Below are 22,284 nucleotides of genomic sequence, written 5' to 3'. Positions count from 1 at the left end.
CTTGCCTAAATCAGAAGGTTTTAGCGTTATCATGGTGGTAGTGGATAGATTGAGCAAATACGCTCATTTCATCGGGTTGAAGCACCCATAACAGCGACATCAGTGGCTGAGAAGTTCATAAGAGAAGTGGTAAGGCTACATGGTTACCCTGCGTCGATCATATCAGATAGAGACAGAGTATTTCTTAGTAAATTTTGGAAGGAGTGTTTTCGACTAGCGGGTACAGCTCTAAAGTTTAGCACTGCTTACCACCCTCAAACAGATGGACAAACCGAAGTGGTAAACAGGTGCCTGGAGTCTTATTTGAGATGCTTTACTTCTGCTAATCCGAAGTTGTGGTACAAGTACTTGGCGTGGTGTGAATATTGGTACAATACTTCGTATCATACGTCGATTCATACATCCCCTTTCAAGTTGGTTTATGGTAGAGAACCGCCAGCATTACTTTGGTTTGAGGAAGGTTCGACTGTTAATTCGGAATTGGAGGGTATGTTAAGGGAACGTGATGAGATGTTGAAGCAAGCAAAGGAACATTTACTGAAAACACAGGCAGCTATGAAGAATAGTGCAGACAAGCACAGGCGTGACTTGCAGTTTTCTGTGGGTTCTTCAGTTTTCCTTAAGCTCCGACCCTATCAACAGAAGACGTTGGCTAAGACATTTTGTCAGAAGCTTTCGGCAAAATATTATGGGCCTTTTACGGTATTGGAACGCATAGGAGCAGTGGCTTATCGCTTGCAATTACCTGCAGACTGTAAGATTCACCCGGTATTTCATGTTTCCCAATTGAAACCGGTGTTGGGAAAGGATCATACGGTGACTACACTACCAGTGTCTTTCTCAGAGAATGATGAAGTTATCTTACAGCCTGAGAAGATAACAAGTTTGCGCTATGATTCAGAGGGACATTTGGAAGCATTGATTCAATGGAAAGGTTTGCCAGAGCATGAATCTTCGTGGTTACGTGTACGGGATGTGCATAGAGATTTTCCAGAGTTCGAGCTTGAGGACAAGCTCAGTCTTATTGTGGGGGGGGGGGACGTATTGATAAGCCATGGAGAGTCTATTATCGTAAGAAGAAGCATGAAGAGAAAAGTATTCAAGCAGGAAAGAACGTCACAGCTGACGTGGACAATATGGAGTCAGATCAATAACGGTTATGGGTTGTTACAGGCAGTTACAGACGTTAGATAATTGAGTCATTCGTCTATTATAAATAGGAGTCTGTTTGTAAAGTCAAGTAGTTTTTGAGTACTGAGTAACTAGGATCTAGACTAGAAGGTCTTGATCACTGGCTCTTGACGAGTGAGTCGTCTTGAGAGTTCTTGTATTGGCTTGTAACTCTGCGTGTAGAGTACAAGAGAGGGAGGCTGGGCGGTAATTCAATAAACATATATACATTCTCTTATCACCAGTGATTTATTATGACAATATTGGAGCCACATACTTAGCTGCAAATCCGGTATTTCATTCACGAATGAAACACATAGCACTTGATTATCACTTTGTTAGACAATTCGTGCAGAGTGGTGAGCTTCGTGTCTCACATATTGCATCTGCAGACCAGCTAGCTGATGCACTCACTAAACCACTCCCACGCTCTCGGTTTGACTCTCTTTGTGTCAAGATCGGACTCTCCAATGGCCGTCCGTCTTGAGGGGGTGTGTAAGAGAATGGAAAGTCCATATTATAGATTCTCTCTAACGTTCTTATTCTCTGTAATTATGATCTCAATATTGTCTTACCTTTACTGTAACCATCGATGTACATACAAGAGCTAAGCTCTACTAATCAATAGAATCATTCAAGTCCAATACTCAATACTCAGTTCCCTGTAAACAGCTCCCTTTAGGGAAGTTCTAATATCACCCAACGCCCAGACCAATGATGTATGCGGCCGCGTATCCTAAAGGAAAAGAAAAAATGACGTAGAACCGATGGTTAAGTATTAGTGAAATAGTAAATAGCATCAAGTATTAGTAGCTGCAAAGTAGCATACAGCAAAGAAAATGAACCTTGTAGAACTCTGGCACACTGTGAAGCTTTTAAACTTCATTAACGGCATCAAAATGCGTACTTATCTGAATCAAAGATACAAGAATCAGTCCGATGCCTAAACGAGATACTGAGTATACAAAGAGATAGCAGTCAAGGTCACTTCACTATAGCATACCTCAGATAGTCCTGAAGTGGTGATTTCCAAAAGACTTGCCACTTGTTAAAATCAATCAAGTTGTCTGTGAAGCATGAACCAATTCAAAAATCTCATCGTATACACAATCAGATTGGTTGGTTCATATGGTAGACAAGAATACGATATTGACCTCTTGTGTAACTTGAAGTTTTAGCCAATTTAACTGAACCAAATCAAACCAAAAACCAATATAACACTGAACCAACTCCAAAAAAAAATCCTCGAAAACTAACGACCGGGCTGATTTGATAATGGGCCTCCAACGAAGACCTAAGAAAACCCTAACTACCCCCTGACAATATATATAATTAGACAACATTCGCCGTTAGCCCTCATCATCATCAGTTTCATCTTGCCTTGTTTTATCTTTCTTGAAGATCCTTCTATCGTTGTTTTTGTTAAATTGTTTCGTCTTTGTTCCAAAAGATGTCCTCTCATTTAAAATAGAGAAGGCAGTGACGACTCGGAAAATATCAAGCTCAACAGACCGGAATGAGGCGTTTCTTCCTTAACCGGAGATTCGTTTCCGTGTCGATAATCCCGCTGAACTGAGCCTTCTCTCTTTGTTTTTTTTTTTATTTAATTTTTTCCTTTGAAAATTCGATTGAATTTTGAAATTGTTTTGGTGGTGTGGAGATGACGATGAGGATATAACGCTCCCTCTTCTGAGTTCAGCTGAAGTAATTTGCTGGCAGAATCGAACCTAATATTACTAGCCACCACTGAGTCATATTCTTACCCCACCCATAAATGATTTTGCAAACTTTTATCATAATTCTTTGATTTTAAATCAGATTAATCTTGAATTTATATAGGCGGTGGTGATAATGATGAAGCAATAAATCTAATCCAACACTTGATCTGATTAATGCTATGTGCATTTGATGTTATCCATGTTTAGCTTCTGAATCTTCCCTGATAGACCCAAGTTATTCATTTACTATATCGATGATCATTGTTTTAGTAGTTAATTCGTAATTCCTGTTCTGATTTTATGATATTGAAATATTTTTCTGTATCGTAAATATGCTCAGCATTTTGTTTTGATAGTTTTTATTTTATTACTAAAACCTAATCTATAATCCAGTTGTCGAAATTGCAAATTTTGGAACTTTGTTCAGATTTCGGATTTTGCCCAAAGTATTTTAGAAAATATGCTTCCCTCCCATGATCCCAATAAGTTCATCAGTTTAATGAGCTGAGACATTAAATTGAACTAAAATTAAAACTTCAGACAGTTCAATTGTTAAAAACAACCTTACCGTACTCAAAACTAAAAGGAATACATAAACCATGTGTCAATGAGATTCGGTTAAATCACTAGAATTATAAGGACCGTTATGATATTAATTGAAGTCAAAGATGTACTTCAAGGATCTAATTAACTTTGACCATGTTTTCATGATCATCTGGATGCTAAAAAGCCAGCATATTCCATTGTGTATGATTCCCTAGTTGGATATAAGGACACCGAAGAAAAAAATAAACAAATGAAAGACTGGTTAACGCCACAGCTTTTTTAAGTCATTGATGCTTTGTTCTCCAAGGGATTGAAGAAGAAATTGCCGGAGAATATGGACTCTTTTATCTGTGCATTACAAAACAGAACATTATATAAAAAGCATACCCTTAAAAGATAAAATAGGTTAGTGTTATTCACCTGTTAAAGAAAGAGAACCGACTTCTCCACGGACATATCTTTCTGTTGCCTGAAACACACAAGCAATGTCTCAAACAGTTTGGTATACAAAGCCTAAAGAGAGGGAAACTCATGCTTTAGCTTTAAAATCTGGTTCATCAGGTGTTGTTGCTCCATCATCAGAAAATATGTTCCTACAATCCAATTCCATTAAAGATCTGAGAAAGTTCCAATATCTATGGCTGCTACAATAATGCATTCTACATTCGACTCAAGCTATTTTACTACGTAATCTTTGCCAAATTCAATGCATAAAGCTTTATAGAAGCTTTACCTCCATAACTTGATTTGTAGATCATTTGGTTTAGCGTCCGGAAGTAGCGCCGGGTCATAAACATTTCCATAAAATATTCTCTCAAATTCCTTCATCCACGTCAACAGAAGCAAGTTAACCTGCACTGTCAACAAAGATTAACACCATCTAATTTATTAAGGAATCTTAAAGATTTATTTCGAAACTAAAGCATAGCAAAACCAATTCTAGCACGTACCCCGGTTTTAAATACCCTGACTTCCACATTATGATTGTAGATCTCATACACAGACTGACCAAGATCAACATCTTCCTCTCCCTCTTCTTTCAAGCGCAGTAAAACAATCCACATATGGAGGACAAGCAACAAGTATGTTATTTTGAATATTTTCTCCAAGTTGAATACCGAAAAAACAAAATACAGTTTTGAAGCTGAAACTGTTAATCTTCAAATCTACAAATGTCTAAATACAAAGCTATTGAAATTTAATATGCTTTACATCAGAGGCTCATTTCACTATTAACTAAGTACTACTATACACGCAACAATACATTATTGGAAAAAAACATAGAATATATTAACTTATCACATACTATTATATAATACAATAGAAATACCAAGTAATGCTCTTAACAAATAAAGACGACTGCACAATTACATATTTACATCATCCAAAAAAAAACATATTTAACAACAATAAAAAATATTATGCGTGAAACGCGTATGTGCTCCTAGTATAATATAAAGACATCAATAATACCTTTTTTACCATGAGTTATAAATACAGTATGATCAAACTCTGGGACTCTGACTGACTAATTCCTTTTGAAGACATTTGTGCATTTGGTACCACCACCAAGGAGAATTTTCATACCATATATAACTTCTTTTTTTAATTGCACATTCTGATACTGTTGATCTCCTTCGTTTTCGTTTTTGTTTTTGAATTTTGAATTATTTTTTTTAAGTTCAAAATAATTTGACGAATCTCTTCTTTCTCTTTCAGCATTTCAAAAATACTTTTCTTTTCATAAATTGTTATAATATCTTTTTGTCTATTGAATTCTTTAACATTGATAATTTTCTTTCATTTTTGACAAAACATAAAAAAAATATTGTTTCTTTATGGAGTTTAAACTACTGCCTTTACATTAGCTTTTATCATAAATTTAATTAAAGTTCTATACATTATTTAATATTTAATAGAAATGGTTAGATATATTCATATATATTATCGAAATGGTTAGATACGCTTATAAATATTATAGTATCATTTTACTTTGGATGTCTTTAATATTTTGGAAACATTTTATATGCTTCTAACTATTTTCAAAGTTACAAAATAGTTAGAATTTGTTAAAATTATTGCCAAAAACAATAACAGTTGCATTTTTTTGCATTGTTATTAATGATGATATTTTCTTACATTTTGAATGAAGTTAGGATTTCAAATCAGAATAGAAATCAAATCCGAGTCTTATCAGTCATACAAGGATATTTGCAAGCACACCGTTTAGTACCCGTGAAGTCACATATGCCATCTGCCTTTGGTCCAAATTGAGCTTTGCATGCTTGATCACAAGTTCCACGAACAGGGCAGGGACCGATATATTGACCGCATCCCATATTTTCATCAACTAAATAAAAAATAAATAAAAATATTTATTAAACATCGCAGTGAACAAACCGAACCTAAAATTAATGGTGTACAAGAGTTAAAATTTTGTAAATATTGGGATGAACATAATTTAAACATGTATAAAGTTATACCTAGCTAACGCTAACATGACAATCAGTTACAATATTTGGGTCTTAACATTCCGACCCCCAACAAATACAGTATTTGGGATATGTGCTAATGAATGAAGATAGCACTAAAATAATTGTTCTGTGACAGGAAAAATTGAAAACACTTTCATGAATAAATCTTAATAAATGTATACCTAAGCAAAACATGACAATGAAGATGATTGGGAGAACAAGTGAAAAAGCTGCTCTAGCCATTGGTTGTTTTTTTCTTTGAATAATAATAGACTTGAAAAACCGGAGGCCACTGGAAAAGAGCTTTATAGAATTACAAGATGGTCCATTTTAGAAATACAATTATGTTTAGAATGTTTGACTATATATTTAGAATGTTTGACTATATATATTTGACTTTTGAAAATATTTTTTGGTAATCTTTCAAGTTTATCATAAATAAATTTTCATCTCCAATAGTTATTGATTTTTTTAAATATTCATAATATAAAAAATATTATAAATACTCATAATATAAGAGATGATTTTTGAACACAAACATTATGTTAACAACGTGAATTATGAATTCTTATTTTTTTGTTCAGTTTAACTTATCATTGTTAGGATCAAATTTTGTCATTCAAGATTAATGGCCAAAACTACGAACTAACAATGAAAAAGTTCCTTTTCATAAAAGTTTACAAGCCGAAAATTTTGAGTTAATAAATGTGCATATGTCGTGCCGAATTTAACAACGTTTCAGCTAAGATAAATTTGTATAAATTAAAAAAAAATGCTATTCGGAGAATAAGAGACAAACTCAAAATCTCAAAATAGGAAAGATCGGGGGAACTACGGAAACAAGACAAATAGGGATATACGGAAAAATGGAAAGATAGCCAACCTTGGAGGTGTATATAAACAAGTCTAGGACAGAGAAATAGAAACATAAATTTCGCTGTTGGAACTCTCTACAACTTAGAACTTAGGCTTTATAATTATCAACTGTTTACACACGAGCTGCGATTGCATATGAACTTTAGGCTTATGTGGTTAATCTAACGGAAATTTGAAGCTTTATTGCCTTTCCATACTGTTCTATTGTATTCTCTCTTTCAAACTATCCCCTTGTATTGTTTCATTTTTCAACGCTTTTGCGTAAATTCGGAATAAAGAGCATATTTGTTCTTTTCTCGTTTTTGTTTTTACTTTTAGAATAATTTTTATCGCATATCTTGTCCCTGATTACTTGTTGTTGGCTATCGTAGAATCTGGATCACCGATATTTTCTTATAACTTCCGATTGTGCGGGTTTCCGCTTCCACAACTACTATGAAACTTTCTGATAATACTTGAACTGTAATCAATCAATCTGGTATAGTCAGTATCAGATATTCTTTCCCTTCAAAACGTCATATTCATTCCTTCTTTTCATGTAAATCTCATAAATGTAAGCTCTTTTCTTCAGTATTGTGCATGCACGAGCTTATTCATGGCTTGATTATTCGGAAAGGTAAGTTTCTTAACAATCTCCACTAGCTCGATCTAGAATCTCAGTCATCATCTTCCACACAAAATTTTGTATGCAATCTCAACACTTTTAATACAAGCTCTCATTGTCATTCAAGGATGGTTCATCCTTATTTTCAAAAGATACAAGTTCTATCCAAAGAACTTTTTATTCCAAAAAGCTTCAAAATTTGCCACGCTGCAAGACTTATCATTTAGCTAAACAAAAATGTTGATGTTTGATTCTCTTAATAGTCTCTCAAAATATCCTTTTGAACTTGTCCAATTGGATATACAGGATCCTTTCTATGTTGTTTCTATTGAGGGGTTTTTAGATATTTTCCTTACTCTTGTAGATAATTGAGCAAGAGTTACATCGGTTTATGTTTTACAATTTTTCCTTATTTCCTCAACCTTGTAGAAACACAATATTCAAAGACATTCAAAGCTATTCGTTCAGATACTGCTCCTGATGAGCTTTATTTCAATTCCCTTCTTGCTTCAAAAGGGATCATTCACTATTTTTTGTGATTATATCCCACAACGAAATTCTGTTGTTGAGAGAAAACATCAACACATCTTAAATGTGGCATCTTTTTATTCCAATTTTCATTTATGATATTGGAGTGATTGCATGCATACAAACCTTTGTCTTCCTTATAAATATGTATCTTCACCACTTCTTTAAAGCAAAATCTTTTCAAACTTCTCAAAAATTGATTACTCTTTTTGAAAAACTTTTGGTTGTCTTTGTTATGCATCATCTCATCTTAGAGACATACATAAGTTCACTCCTCTGTCAAATGCATATGTTTCTCTTGGTTATCTATAAGGATATGAAGGATATAAAGTCCTTCACCTGGAAACTAACTCAATCTCTATCACCAGAAATGTTGCTATCCATGAAGATGTCTTTCTATTTCAAACTTCATATCTTAAGTCTTCCAAATTATACTTGTTTTCTTCTTTGATTCTTCCTTTACATTTTCCAGATACAATAATCCATATTCAAAACACCATATCTCCTTCTATTGGTCTAAACACTACAATCATTCCTCTAGATTTATCTAATGACAGTAGTTTCCTAGTATATTTTGAGAATACTATCGATATGAATGCACACAGACCTAAGAGGAACATTAATGATCCATCTTATTCGACTGCAATATGCTTTATCATGAACCATCATCCATTAGAACACATTTACTGTCATTTTTTCTCGATTATTCTCTTCTGGTCATTCATTATCAAAACTTCATTTTTACTATATCTGCTAAGACATAACCAAAGAATTTGCTGGAAGCTGTTAGATCAGAAAATGGATTGAATCGATGAATGAAGAACTACATACGTGTGTCAGGACTTGTACTTTCCAGTGGTTTCTATGTCTGGAGGCAAACACCCAACTAGATGTAGCTGGTTATATAAAATCAAACACAATGCATACAAGACCGTTGACGGATATAGACCCCATTTGGTAGCTAAAGAATATAGACAACTCTAGTGTGTGGATTACATTGATACCTTCTCTCATGTAGCGAAGCTTGTCACTGTCAAACTTATCCTAGATTTTGCAGCTAAACATGGATGGCCACTAACCCAGATGGATTAGACAATTGCTTTCTTACATGGAGACCTCAATGAAAATATTTATATGAAATTACTGGATATATCTCTTCTCCTAGCTAGAAACTACCACCGAATCCAGTTGGAAGTTTAAAGTCCCTATACGGGCTTAAAACAGCCTCACGATAGTGGAAAAAGAAGTTTTTGATGTTTTACTCAAGAACGGTTATGTTCAATCATAAATTGAACACACATTGCTTGTAAAACATGACGACCAGGCCTTAACTGATATTTTTTTGGCTTATAACATATAGAATAGAAACCATGCTTATGTTAATATAAATATTGTGATATTATTTAATTGATTTAAATTTCTCGAAAAACAAAATTTTAAATCCAATGAAAACATAATTTCTTTCATATTTCATTTTTTTCTACTTCACAAAACAATATATAATCATTGATACTATATTATAAATATTATAGTATACTATTTTATTTTATATAAATAGTATAATATATTACAACATTTTTCTTTTTTCTCTTTCTTTTCATCTTTTTTTCCTCATTCTCTTCCTTATACTTTTGAGCCAATTGCATAGAAAATATTAGATAATAATAAAATTTGCAAGGATGAAAAAATAGTAAAAGTTGGATAGAGAAACAGTAAAATGACACTGATAACCCTATGGAAAGAGAAAGATGGTAATTTATAGTCTATAAATTAGTTTAGCCGGCTAATAAACATATGTTTTTGTTTACATCTTCCTTGATTTTATTTCGGGTAATGTTAACTTAAATACAATTTTGATATGTAAATAAGCACGGTTAAAATGTGATTATTTGATATCCTTCGTAAATTAGCACGGTTATATTCCAATTTATCCGGATATTTTACATATTAGCTAGTTATTATGTTATTGGTCCGCTAACTTAAATAATTATCCATACATTATTATTGTTAGTTGGATTTTTTGATCAGTAGCCGATTATCACTATAGACTCAAACTCTAATAAGTTAAGTAGTTTATATCAATTATCCGGATATCATTATTGTTGGCTGAATGTTTTGATCAATGGTCGGCTAAAGGTATAATAACTTTCACTAAGAGTCATAAGAACCTTGAAAGCAACAGGATCACATTTTGAGGTTTTGGGGAAAATTGATGAAAAATCTGATTATTTGAAAGTTTTGGGGCCAAAATCGAAAAGTCACAAAGATCAGGGACCAAACATGCAAAATCGCAAAAGGTGGAAAAACTCAGATCTCCCACGACCCGAAATCTTACTGGAATCGATCGGTTCGTGGACACACCAGAACTGCTCGATCTGACATCCTCGACCTCAAGCTTTGATCCTTCAGTCTCGTATGCTGCAAATCGATTGAGACGTGGTGGCTGATACGTTTGAATAACTTCTTTCAACTCCGCTTGCAACCTCTCGAGCATGACGACACAGAGCCGAAGGTGGTGCGCGATGGTGCTCCGGCTCCAGTTCCGGCGACTCTATGGTTTGTGGTAGGGACTTACTCTTAAACCAACGGGTTCCTTGCCAGCAGCAAAAATTCGACATGGTAACTTGATGGTCTCCATCTCTACTTACAATAGATAACTAGATTTTGATCCGCGGATTTATTTTCTTTTTTTTTCAGTTGACAAATATTTAGTAAATGTCATATTTCATATATTTGTGTTTTATTTTATAAAAGACTTAAACTTTTTATCTTTCTTTATTGTGTTTCATTTTAAATGACTATTTATGTTTAAAAAATTAAACTTTATTTTTTTAATGAATTAAGTTGGTATAACTCTGATAAATTAATTTTATTATGTGGTTAATATTTTTAATAAAAATAATTATATACTTTTAATAAATATTTATACTTTTCAATGAAAAAATCTATTTTTTTATGAATGCTTAAATTATATTAAGAAAAAAAAATTAAGAATGGTTGAATTTTTTTTTTTTAAACTTGGACTAAATGGCCCAAAGAAAAAAAAAATGTGAGAATTGGATCTGATTTCTTAATCGGCTCAAATGGCCCAAGAGAGATCTGATGTGGACAGTGGGCTGGATCCAAAAAAAATGGCCCAATATAGATGTGTTATTAATATTACTTGATTGCCCTTAATGAAACATGCAATGTTAGTAAAGAAAGGGCAGACTAAAGTAAAAAGGACAATAGGATCCTGGTTTAATAGAATAGATATCAAGACCTTAGATAGAAGGATAAATGATATGAGACCTAATGCTGGAAAATAATTCACAACGAAAAAAAAAAATTTAATCGTCCCAATCGGAATAAAGAATGTAAAAAACATATGATTTCGTCATGAACAACATAAGATTTAATGAAGAAAACTTACAATTGACAGAGCCTAGAGAATCCGGTGAGATTAATCTTAATTTGGAACAAGGGTTCCAGCGGAGTAAACAATAAAATTGGGACATATGAGAGATGATAGGGTTGATTTCGAAACGATGAGTGTATCGATTATAGTGTATAGCAGTTAGGCTTTTAGGTTGTGTTGTATGATGAATATGGGTGATACAGACATTAAAAAAAAACACATCAGCGAGAAATGTTGAATTTCATCTATGAAAATTATGTAGTTAGCGGTGTATAGGGAATGCAGTTTCTCTATATATTTTCCTCTTTTTTACCATTTTTTCCGTTATCCTCCTACATATTTTTTCACTTGATCCTCATTTTCTTTGTGCTTATTCTCTTCTTCCTCTTCATTCTCCTTCTATTTCTTTATTATTATTGTTTTCCTTCCTACCGGTGGTATATCTCTTCCTCCTTACTCTCTTCCTACACCTTGTGTTTCTTGTTACCCTTCGCAGTTATTAAAACGAATGGAGCAAATGAATAAAATACATTGTATTAACATAAATTGATTGAACTGTACTATTTGTGTAATATATACAATATAATATGCAAGTTGTATATTTTATAAAATGCAAGCACATGCATGAAAAAAGAACTATGTCCACATTTATGTCAAATTGTCACATCCATCACCCACTTTATTATATAATTATTCAGTTAATATTGTTTCCCAATATAGGTAGTAGGCAAATTAACCCTTATAAATATCCACATAGTTTTGCAAAAAAAAAAAAAATCATTTTCACCAATATCAAACATTAAAATCAATCATGTATCTTTTTTAAATCGGCATCTTAAATAGCGTCATTTTTCAATTTGATTCGTTTTTACGGTATTCTGCTTGATTTGCCTAATAGTAGATTTTCGGTCTCTTCGTTACATCTCTGTAATGGTAGGTACTCTTTGATCATATGCTAATTGGTTTATGCTTTTAACTTTTGTCACTTATACAATTAAGTTTTTGAAATTTACACTTTAACTAAGAACTTGCTTGGTTGAGTTTTTGAAAAACATTAAGCTTTTGATATGTAATGAAATTTTGTTAATAAAAAAATTAGGAAATCACTAAAAAGTGTAAAACTATACATTTTTTATTCTTCAATGCTTTCACATAATAATTTTGACAGAATTTCAATTTTAATATATTATATACTTTAAATAATTTTATATAATGACCTTTTATATAATAATATCAAAATTTAGTTTTATATTAATATATAAAACAGATTATTAATTAATATTACTATCAATTATTATTATTATATAATAGTACTAAATATTTAATCTAATAAAAATTAAATATCAAGAAATATTTCAGGAAAACCATAAAAAAATAATTATATATGTATATATATATTTATAGGATATTCTTGAATAATTAGGTTAAATATTTTCTTATAATTTGTCTTATAAATAATTTACAATTGTGCTAATCACTTCTAAATTTTATTATATAAAACAAATAATTTTGTTTTTGTTATTTAATGATATATTCTAGTGGGAGATTAAAAATATATTTAGAATTCCGAACCGAACTGATAAAAATGACCCTGAATCAAACCCGACATAATACCCAAATGAGTGTTTTTCTACAATATTTTAGGTTTAAACCAAATCCGAATAAGTATCCGATAAAACTTCAAAAAATGAAAAACCCATGAAACCCACATAAACCTCAATTTAGTCTTGAAAGGTACCCAAAAAATTTCAATGAATCTAAAACATGGATAAATAACTTAAATATTTGGTTTAATATATATTTAAATATTTGGTCATATGCTATGTTTTATATATTTTTGAGTTTTGAAGTAATTTTAGATTTTATAATATATTTACAAAACATAAATGGGTAGACGAATCCCCACCAAACCCACTAAGTTTCGAACTAAACCTGAACATAATTCAATCTTTTATGTATATGTGAATGACGTTTAAACATATGACCCAAAAAAATCTCAAACTCTTAACATGATTGTCAATTTTTAATGGGTTTTCTGCAAAAAAACCCTCAAGGTGGTTTTTTTTTGCAAATTAATCCGCGAATTCAAAAACCCATTGGTCAACCCTCCAAGTGCCAGTCAACCCGCAATATAACCCTCGGCTGTATTTATGTGTATATGATTGTGTATAATTTTAACATTTTTTCAATACTAGATCGTTTTGGCGCTAATTTTTTAATGAAAAAAAATTGTTGAAATCGTGGTTTGAAATTTGAACCTTAAATACCATGTGCATGCTATATAACCATCTCGGCCAACAAATATATTTGTTTACTTAACAAACGCAATTATATAGATTTCTAAAACGAAATGACCTTGTTTTTCTCGGACATGAGAGCTTGCGTAAATGCACAATGAAGGTGGGGTTCAACAAATTTTTTTCATTAAAAAATTAGCGCCAAAACGGCCTAGTATTGAAAAAATGTTAAAATTATACACAGTCAAATACACATAAATATGGCCGAGGGTTATATTGCGGTTTGACTGGCACTTGGAGGGTTGACCCGTGAGTTTTTGAGTTCGCGGATTAATTTGAAAAAAAAACGACATTGAGGGTTTTTTTGCAGAAAACCCATTTTTAATATATATATAAGCTAAAGAGAAAAAGACAAAATAACAATAAATCAAGTTTATGTTCCCAAACTAGCATTTAAGGTCAAAAGTCACAAAAATAGCATTTAATGTTTTATCAAAAGTCACAAACTTAAGGTTTAGAGTTAAATGGTGGGGTTTAGGATTTAGGATTTAGGGTTTAGGGTTTAGGGTTTAGGGTTTAGATTTTAGGGTTTAGGGTTTATGATTTAGGGTTTAGAGTTTAGGGATTAAGGTTTATGGTTTAGGGTTTAGGGTTTATGGTTTAGGGTTTAGGGTTTAGAGTTTAGGGTTTAGGGTTTATGGTTTAGGGTTTAAGATTTAAAGTTTAGGGTTTAAGGTTTAGAGTTTAGGGTCTAGGGTCTAGGGTTTAGAGTTGAGAAGATTTCAAATTTTGAAAAATAAAAAAATTAAAATTTTCAAAGGATAAAATTAAAAAATTGCTATTTTGGTTATTTTAGTTTTCGAGTGCTATTTTTGTGATATAAACTTAGACGTGTTATTTTAGAGATTTGGCCTCGGTAAGAATCAGACAAGAATGGTTACTGGCTCCAAAGCACTCTTCTGTTGTTGGCTTCCAAGATAATTCTCAAAATTAGGGTTTTTGTGTGTGTGTGGGTTAGACTGTTCCATCTCCACTTCCTAATCCTCTCTTTCAATCGGACATCTCTTTGAATTCTTAAGTTTTATTCTTTTCTTCCTATTATCCTCAATTTTGGACTTTTTTCCGGAATTTTCGAAGGTCATTCTTCCATTTTCTGTTCTTCTAATTGCTTGGAATTGATTCTCGACTTGTGGATTGTTTTGACGAAAGACCCTTTTTTTTTTTCTTCTCCGCAGGCTGAAGGCGAAAAAGCAATAGTAGTTTAAGATGATCTCGTAAGCGAGAATGCCAGGCATCCCTCTCGTCACTCGTCAAACCTCTTCGTATGTTCTCTTTCACTTGACACACTTTTAGATTTTACAAAGCTCAAGAAATGAGTCAGGAGAACACTTTGTAATGAGGTTGCTTGCAAATCGCAGGTGTTCAAGAAGCACAGATCAGATGTGCAATGAAGACCCCCGTGTGCATTTGTCTGAAGAGGAGAAGATTGCTGCTGAAGAGAGCTTGGAAGCGTATTGCAAGCCCGTTGAATTTTACAACATTATCCAGCGCCATGCTATTAAGAAAGTATGTTTTTCATTTTACATTTCTTTTGAGGGATGTGTATGATTAGTTATGAGTCCATCCTAACTATTTCTTTCCTCCCTCTCTGGTGTAGCCTTTGTTTCTTCAGAGATGTTTGAATTATAAGATTGAAGCAAAACATAAAAGCAGGTGAAGTTTTTTTTTTTTCTTGTCTTCTGTTCAGAATCTTCATTGTTTTTTCTTCTTCTAGTCACCTTAATGCTTTGTTAAGTTTATGAGACTTTCCGCTTTGATGCAGAATACAAATGAGTGTGTTCCTTTCTGGGACTACAGATGCTGGGGTACAAACTCAAAAGCTGTTCCCTCTGTATATTTTGCTGGCAAGACTCGTTTCTCCTAAGCCTGCTGCAGAGGTATGCGTTTGAACCTCAAAATGAATTTGATTGATCATTATCTGATGTCACTAACATTCTTCTTTTTTCCTTTTGAAATTTTCAAATTGTAGTATTCGGCAGTATATAGGTTCAGTAGAGCATGCATCCTTACTAGTGTCCTGGGGGTCGATGGAGTTAGTCAAGCTCAAGCCAACTTTCTTCTCCCTGATTTGAGCAGGCTTGCCTTGGACGCAAAATCAGGATCTCTAGCTATCTTATTTATCAGCTTCGGTGAGTTAGATTTATTTGAAGACATTCATATATATGTCCTGTATCCAACAGATAAACTGATTAAATGATTTTTCTTTCTTGTAGCTGGTGCGCAAAACTCTCAGTTTGGCATTGATTCAAGCACTATACACTCAGGTACTATTTTTTTTATTATAAAAGTTATGTGCTATTTTTTTCCATGTCATATTGTGGAAATATAGAAACCTCAGTCCTGTTTAATAGCTAAATGATATAGCTATGTGTTGACCCTAAGAGTTCTTCAAAGCAGAAAGCAGTAAGACTAAGATGAAATTTACTGAGTATTGAACTCCCAGCCCTATTTTTAAGGAACCAAAGAAACTGAGTTTTCTATGTATACAATAGAGAAAGCTATGTGTAATGAAAAATGCAAGCACGGTTTGGGGATTTAAATGATATCTGATTTGAAATTCTTGTTTTTTTTTTTTGTTCTAACCTCATGCTATTATTGTTATTTTATACTACTTTTTTATCTTTTTATTTTCAAAGTCTCTTTCTTCTATGATAATAAGAGTTTTTTTTTGTTGTTGCAGGAAATATAGGAGGACATTGCCTATGGAGCAAAATACCTCTTCAATCTCTCTATGCAACGTGGCAGAATTCTGCAGACTTGGAATTGGGACAGAAAGTAAACTCAGTCTCTCTTGTTGAAATGCAGCCTTGCTTCATTAAGGTAAATATTATTTCCTAAATCTTTCTATTTAATTACTGTTCAAGTATGTTATGCTCTTCACCATTTAAATGAAACCATTACTGATATAACTTGTCCATTTCTGCAGCTAAAGTCTATGGCTGAGGAAAAGTGTGTCTCGATTCAAGTTCCCAGCAACCCCCTCACCTCGGTAACTTTGCTATACTTCCATCCGTTGTTCTGAAAATGTTGTGCAATGGTATCTTATAATTATTGTACTTCTTGTTTGAAGAGCTCACCCCAGCAAGTGCAAGTCACCATATCTGCAGAACTGGTTGGGGCAACAGAAAAATCTCCGTATAGTTCATTTTCATATAATGACATCTCTGCCTCTTCTCTGGTACAAATTATCAGGTAACTTTAGTTTAGTCTACAATCTTTCTTTCCTCATCTCATTGTGTTTTATTGCAATTGTATAAACTCTGTTGCAATTGTTTTATTGCAATTATATAAACTCTGTTGACCTTTCTTAATCCAGAGTTGTCAGTTTTCTTGAATTGTAAGTGTTACCTACAACTTATAATGTCGACTCTAAATCACTATGCTACATTCGTTGCATAGGTTGAGAAAAGGGAATGTAGTTTTCAATTACAAATACTATAACAACAAGCTGCAGAAGACTGAAGGTAGTATTTTATAATCACTAACGTATGTAGGTAAAGACCATCTTGGTATCATCTTTCTTGTTGTAAGTAACATGTTGGATTCTGTTTGCTTTGTGTCTTGCAGTAACTGAAGACTTTTCTTGTTCAATCTGCTTAGTAAAATGTGGCAGTTTCAAGGTGGACTTTCATTTCCATTCTCAGACAGAGATATAAAGCTATAGTGACTAGTACTTGTAGTGATGCAATCCTTGTTTTTGTTCCCAATCATGTTGTAGGGCCTGAAATATCATTTGCCAGCAACCCATGATCTCTTCAATTTTGAGTTTTGGGTTAGTAACTTCAAAATTCAGTTAGAGATCTTTCTCAGTATTGTTTTTTCCTTTTTTTCTATTATTTTGGCACTAATCTGCTCCGCTTGGGTTTTAGGTAAGTGAAGAATACCAGGCTGTAAATGTGTTTCTTAAGAGTGAGACAATGATCGCCGAGGTTAGAGCATCTCCTTTATTCGCTTTATGTTTATTAGTTTTTGTGCTGTAATTTCAATTTCCAACTTAACATCCTCAATGAGTTGTTGGAGTGGTTAAATAGTTATTGTTCTCATTGACTTAAGAGATTAAAATCACAATGGAATGACTTTGACACTTAACTTTTGATAATATATTCTATGTCTTCGTAGTTTTTCCAATTTGATGATCACTCTTACCAAATTTTCTAAATGTAAATGTTCATAAAAAAAAAATTCTCAGATTAATGAGGGCGGCGTTGACCCAAAGCAACAAACATTGTATTTCTCGTAAGTTATATGGCCTATTATCTTCCCCTTTACTTATCTTACTAGCATTTGGGTGTCAGTCTTACAGACCATAAGAATATTATGTGACAGTTCAAAGAAATACAGACGTAGGAAGCAAAAGAGTCAAGTACGGAGCTCAAGGCAGGGGCGCCAACTTGGTCTAGGCTGCGAGGTGCTAGATAAGACTGATGGTTAGTGGTCGATTGTAATGCAGCTTACTTGGATTTGGCTTCTTTTTCCATGAGAGCCTGTCTAGTTTGATGTCTTACTTTCTTATGTGCATTCAACATCATTGGATCATTTGGTACATCTTTTTAAAATTTTATTATCAGATGCTCATCCTGTTAGAAGTAAGAAGAGCCGGATACCACATGGAAATGGGGTTGGTGAGTCGTCTGGTCAAAGAGTTCCTCCTGCAGATGTGCAATCAGGTGGTGATCCAGATAATGTGCAGTCAGTAGCTGGAAGTACGATGCTGCAGTTTGCAAAAACGAGGAAGCTATCTATAGAACGGTCGGACTTGAGGAAGTATGTTTTTACTTTCTTTGATTCTCTGTCCCAAAGTAGGTGACTGATGTTTTCAATGTTTTTATCTCCTCCAGCCGTAGCCTCCTTCAGAAGAGACAGTTCTTTCACTCTCACCGATCTCAGGTGACATATTTCTTCTTTAGCTCTCTTTCTTACGAAGATTACAACTGATTGTGTTTGTACTATCGCAGCCCATGGCTATAGAACAAGTACTTTCTGACCGAGATAGTGAAGATGAAGTTGATGATGATGTGGCAGATTTTGAAGATAGAAGGGTATGAATATGATGATGCCAATGCAGCCAAGTCTTCCATATTCCTTTCTATTGAACTTTATAGGAGCTAAATTGTTATTAAATAGTATGGTAGGGGTCTCAATAAGAAATATGTGAGCAAGCCTCATGGTCTGATATGGAACAGTAGAACCAGATTAATAATGTGCTTATATAGCACTTGTTATAAAACGAAACTGTCTCTGTTTGTTCTCGGTTGTTACATAGTTTGTCTGATTCCTCACTTTTTTACAGTGAATGATTTTTCTCTCTTTTACTATCTGTAAATCTTTACTTTCTCTCAGATGCTCGATGATTTCGTGGATGTGACTAAGGATGAGAAGGAGATGATGCACATGTGGAACTCGTTCGTGAGGAAGCAACAGTATGTGTCTTATCTCTTTTTAATAACACCTATGATGTTTACTCTTACTGCAAACAAATTTAGAGGCATATCTTAGAGGATAATCTCAGGATAATCATTACCTTGACACTTTGCAGAGTATTAGCAGATGGTCACATTCCATGGGCATGTGAGGCGTTCTCAAGATTACATGGACCAATCATGGTTCAAAGACCCGATTTGATCTGGTAATTTAACTCTCATTTCCTCCATATTCTTAGTTTGAATATTGTTTTCATAGAAGAAAGTGGTTTTGTTGATAAAGGTGAGTACTTGTGTAGGGACTGGAGAATGTTTATGGTGAAACTATGGAACCACGGCCTTCTTGACGCCCGAACCATGGACAAGTGTAATGTCATTCTTGAAGAGCTCCAAACTGAAAATCCAGAAACAACTGTTTAAATAGAAGAGAAATGCCAACATTAAAAAAAAAATGAGAGAGAAGAACAATTTTAGGTTTAACATAAAAAAAAATTCACATTTCTTTATTCAGGAGTTTATTATTTTGCTTTACATATAGAAGATTTGGTAATATTACATTTATCAGAAAGATATAATAATTATTTGGTAAAAAGGGACTAAAGAATTGTCCAACATTATTGAAAAAAAAGGGAATGCAAAGAGCTTCACTTGAAATGTTCTTCAAAGGCATATAAAAGGGACCAAAGAGTAATTCATAAGTGTTGAACAATAGCAGGTTCTCTCGAGCGGTGGTTGAGTCTTTGGTTGAACTCTTAACGAATGAGGAGGATACTCCAGATCTTATGATCGAGTTCCTATTCTTGGTGACCACAATATTTGTGTTTATACTTTTGTCCTTCCCTTATAAAAAATGTGTTCGAGATTGACAGCTTTATGAATTCTCCTCCTTTTTGTTTTACTTCTGTGGCACAACAATACGTAACGACTCTTGCGCTAAGCACCAAACCGACCCAGGCCTTGTTGTGTTGAGGTTCCTGACCAAACGTGGCTTTGCCATCGTCTCTGATGTGATGTGCTCAAAGAACATGAATATAAAAAGTGGCCTTGCCATCGTCTCTGATGTACTACATATATTGTACTGAAGTCGAAGTACATACAAGACATTTTTGTTGTTGCCAGAAAAGTAAACAATACTCATATACCAGAATTCTTTTATGCTTTGCTCATTTATCTTCTTTATAATAAACATAAATATTTCGTTTAGATTGTTATGTTCATTAAGATTGTGTATATCATGAAAATATTAAGTTGGTATTCTTAAGGTATGGGGCGCAAATATACCATCAGTTATTTGAGAAAAATCTCATCTTTTTTATTTTTCTCTGAAACAAGACAAAATTTTGATTTTTGTTAAGAATTTTCAGTTTTATTTTGGATATCGATATTTACATACATTGGAACCAAGAGGAAAGAATAGAAGATCTAGCATCTTTATGACCCCTAATCTATGGTTAATATCATTTACTGATATCGAAACAACGCATAATGGTAAAACAGTATTTCTTACTTTTGTATACGAGGATCCTGTCCAAAAGCTAACATATAGGTGTGGAAAGATTACACATAATAGATCAGAACCCTGGATCGTTATTGGAAATTTAAATGAGATTAACCATGAGAAACAAGGAGAAACTTTAAGGAATGCCTTAGCATTTGTGCAGTTTAATAATATGATTTAATAATATGATTGAATTTTTTGGTAATAAAGATTTGCCTTATCGTATGAGTCTCCTCATTTAGTAACATAGTCCCTGTGTTTACCTCCAAATTGTTAAGACGATGTTAGTAACCAAAGTTTAATAATTTCCAATCTGCATTACAATGGAAGTAATATTACTTGTAAACTCTATATTTATTTTCTTTTCCTCGAAACAAGTGTTACTGAAACAGAGAATTCTGTGTCATTTAATACATAAAATAGCTGACAAATTACAAGCTTAGGTAATCATAAAACTTTGATTACTCTCGGGTAAGTAAGTCTATACAATTTAGAAAATAATAATACTGAATGACGCTCCCCTTGCCTTCAATCTTCAGGGGATATAATACATTGGATTTGCAAGTTTGAAAGATCGTTGAGACATGGAGGAACCCAACAGATCACTCCATTGGTCACCCGAGTTGCCTCTAAGCCTAAATCCCTCTTTCACCATCTCATCCCTCTTCTCAGATTTGTACAGCGTCGCCATCTTGTGCTGTTCATCTGGAGATCTGCAAGTCCAAATAAATAAAGCTTTAAGAGTAAAACCAACGAGCTACATGAGTAAGAGAATATACCTGAGAATGAGCTTGTCCCAGTTCTGGAAACCGGCATTGATGAGGTTCTCAACAGTGACAAGCCTGTGGCTCTCTTTCCTCCCGGTAAGCAAGAAAACTCTGTACCCCAAATCTACAACTCTTTGGTAAAGCTTCAAGCTTGGTGCTATGGCTGGTGCCACTCCTCTCTCTACCCATTTATCGAACTCTGAGTGATCAAACAGCTCAAGCCTGCAACATTGTTCGGTAGTGAGTAACTAAACCAAACCAAGTTTTGAGATTGAGAAAACGTGTAGGTACCCGAAGCCATGGTCGATGTAGTACGGAAGATTGGACAAGAGAGTCTCGTCGATGTCGAAAATCCACGCGTCTTTGCCGTCGCCGGCGGAGAAATCGACGGTGCTCGCGAAGACGGAAGCCTCTTCGGAGACTCTCTCGAGATCGGCGACGTAAGCTTTACCCAGCACGTAGTCCTTTACGTAGTCGGCGCACTCCGCTGGAATCGTGCTCCACGAGGCGAGGTTGTTTGTCTCCGCCGCGAATCTCCAGCTCGTGCAATGCAAATTGACCTCGTCTCCGTCGTCTCTCTTGGGCTCCTCCGACGGGTACTTGATAATCGACGACGGGTCGGAGAGTTCACCGCAAAACGCGGAGGAGAACAAGGAAACAACGAGGAAAATGACGTGAATCATCATCGGAGAATCAAATCGATCAAAACACACAAACTTTAGGTTTTATTGAAAGTTCAATTGGTTCTTTAGCAATCAAATCGAGAAATTTGAATCGAATGAGGGTTTATTGAACAAGGAATATAAAAGTATAAATTGGATTAACGGAGTATCCTAACTCGTAAGGAAGAAGAAAGCTTCGATTTTTTTTTAATTCAATGGAGAAAGAAAAAAAAAAAATCTAATCGGAATGGTAAAGACAGGACTGGCCGGTGACGTGTGTGAGGAGATTAAGTCTTTTTTTTTTAAGTGTCTGTTCGTTTTGAGGGT

The 22,284-nt window shown here is 33.9% G+C and overlaps 3 protein-coding genes, 1 long non-coding RNA gene, 3 other non-coding genes and 1 pseudogene across 8 annotated transcripts; 5 read left to right on the top strand and 3 right to left on the bottom strand.

Annotated features, from left to right (window-relative positions):
- Positions 1-489: 489 nt before the first annotated feature.
- Positions 490-1,194, top strand: LOC125582201. The gene has a single exon (XM_048748771.1). The coding sequence runs from the start codon at positions 490-492 to the stop codon at positions 1,192-1,194; it is 705 nt and encodes a 234-aa protein (XP_048604728.1).
- Positions 1,195-2,642: 1,448 nt separating this feature from the next.
- On the top strand, positions 2,643-2,752 carry LOC125582826. The gene has a single exon (XR_007320275.1). It is a non-coding gene; the product is annotated as a small nucleolar RNA Z107/R87 (small nucleolar RNA).
- A 74-nt stretch (positions 2,753-2,826) lies between these two features.
- LOC125582864 lies at positions 2,827-2,924 on the top strand. The gene has a single exon (XR_007320305.1). It is a non-coding gene; the product is annotated as a small nucleolar RNA R30/Z108 (small nucleolar RNA).
- Positions 2,925-3,015: 91 nt separating this feature from the next.
- Positions 3,016-3,108, top strand: LOC125582843. The gene has a single exon (XR_007320287.1). It is a non-coding gene; the product is annotated as a small nucleolar RNA snoR31 (small nucleolar RNA).
- Positions 3,109-3,510: 402 nt separating this feature from the next.
- LOC106403553 lies at positions 3,511-4,594 on the bottom strand (annotated as a pseudogene).
- Positions 4,595-5,520: 926 nt separating this feature from the next.
- Positions 5,521-7,333, bottom strand: LOC125581911. The gene is made up of 2 exons (XR_007319674.1): positions 6,091-7,333; positions 5,521-5,784 (listed from the first exon to the last, which is right to left on the bottom strand). It is a non-coding gene; the product is annotated as an uncharacterized LOC125581911 (long non-coding RNA).
- Positions 7,334-14,453: 7,120 nt separating this feature from the next.
- Positions 14,454-19,622, top strand: LOC106415868 (polycomb group protein EMBRYONIC FLOWER 2). 2 transcript variants are annotated; one of them, XM_013856680.3, is made up of 22 exons: positions 14,454-14,687; positions 14,786-14,872; positions 14,969-15,116; positions 15,208-15,263; positions 15,373-15,487; positions 15,580-15,739; positions 15,824-15,874; positions 16,291-16,430; positions 16,537-16,599; positions 16,681-16,802; positions 17,010-17,074; positions 17,178-17,230; positions 17,329-17,382; positions 17,480-17,539; positions 17,800-17,846; positions 17,937-18,037; positions 18,179-18,374; positions 18,449-18,497; positions 18,566-18,649; positions 18,951-19,030; positions 19,147-19,236; positions 19,330-19,622. In XM_013856680.3, exons 2-22 carry the CDS (start codon positions 14,835-14,837, stop codon positions 19,448-19,450), a joined length of 1,893 nt encoding a protein of 630 aa, XP_013712134.2. In that variant the 5' UTR covers positions 14,454-14,687; positions 14,786-14,834; the 3' UTR covers positions 19,451-19,622. The 2 variants fall into 2 exon arrangements, with proteins under 2 accessions (XP_013712134.2, XP_048604069.1); XM_048748112.1 differs by lacking the exon at positions 17,480-17,539.
- A 1,241-nt stretch (positions 19,623-20,863) lies between these two features.
- On the bottom strand, positions 20,864-22,284 carry LOC125581910 (acid phosphatase 1-like). Its single transcript, XM_048748113.1, has 3 exons — positions 21,587-22,284; positions 21,308-21,517; positions 20,864-21,241 (listed from the first exon to the last, which is right to left on the bottom strand). The coding sequence occupies exons 1-3, from the start codon at positions 21,979-21,981 to the stop codon at positions 21,064-21,066; spliced, it is 783 nt and encodes a 260-aa protein (XP_048604070.1). The 5' UTR covers positions 21,982-22,284; the 3' UTR covers positions 20,864-21,063.

This window comes from Brassica napus, chromosome C2 (genome assembly GCF_020379485.1).
Source record: "Brassica napus cultivar Da-Ae chromosome C2, Da-Ae, whole genome shotgun sequence".
Classification (NCBI taxonomy): Eukaryota; Viridiplantae; Streptophyta; class Magnoliopsida; order Brassicales; family Brassicaceae; genus Brassica; species Brassica napus.
This window is presented reverse-complemented; position numbering and strand designations above follow the sequence as displayed.

What these genes read in the sequence shown, in the direction of transcription:
- LOC125581910 (XM_048748113.1), bottom strand. Translation starts at nt 21,981, where the DNA reads ATGATGATTCACGTCATTTTCCTCGTTGTTTCCTTGTTCTCCTCCGCG. An exon ending in TACATCGACCATGGCTTCGG is followed by an intron (nt 21,518 to 21,586) that starts GTACCTACACGT and finishes ACAATGTTGCAG; the next exon opens with GCTTGAGCTGTTTGATCACT. An exon ending in TGGGACAAGCTCATTCTCAG is followed by an intron (nt 21,242 to 21,307) that starts GTATATTCTCTT and finishes TTGGACTTGCAG; the next exon opens with ATCTCCAGATGAACAGCACA.
- LOC125582201 (XM_048748771.1), top strand. Translation starts at nt 490, where the DNA reads ATGTTAAGGGAACGTGATGAGATGTTGAAGCAAGCAAAGGAACATTTA.
- LOC106415868 (XM_013856680.3), top strand. Translation starts at nt 14,835, where the DNA reads ATGCCAGGCATCCCTCTCGTCACTCGTCAAACCTCTTC. An exon ending in GTCACTCGTCAAACCTCTTC is followed by an intron (nt 14,873 to 14,968) that starts GTATGTTCTCTT and finishes TGCAAATCGCAG; the next exon opens with GTGTTCAAGAAGCACAGATC. An exon ending in GAAGCAAAACATAAAAGCAG is followed by an intron (nt 15,264 to 15,372) that starts GTGAAGTTTTTT and finishes GCTTTGATGCAG; the next exon opens with AATACAAATGAGTGTGTTCC.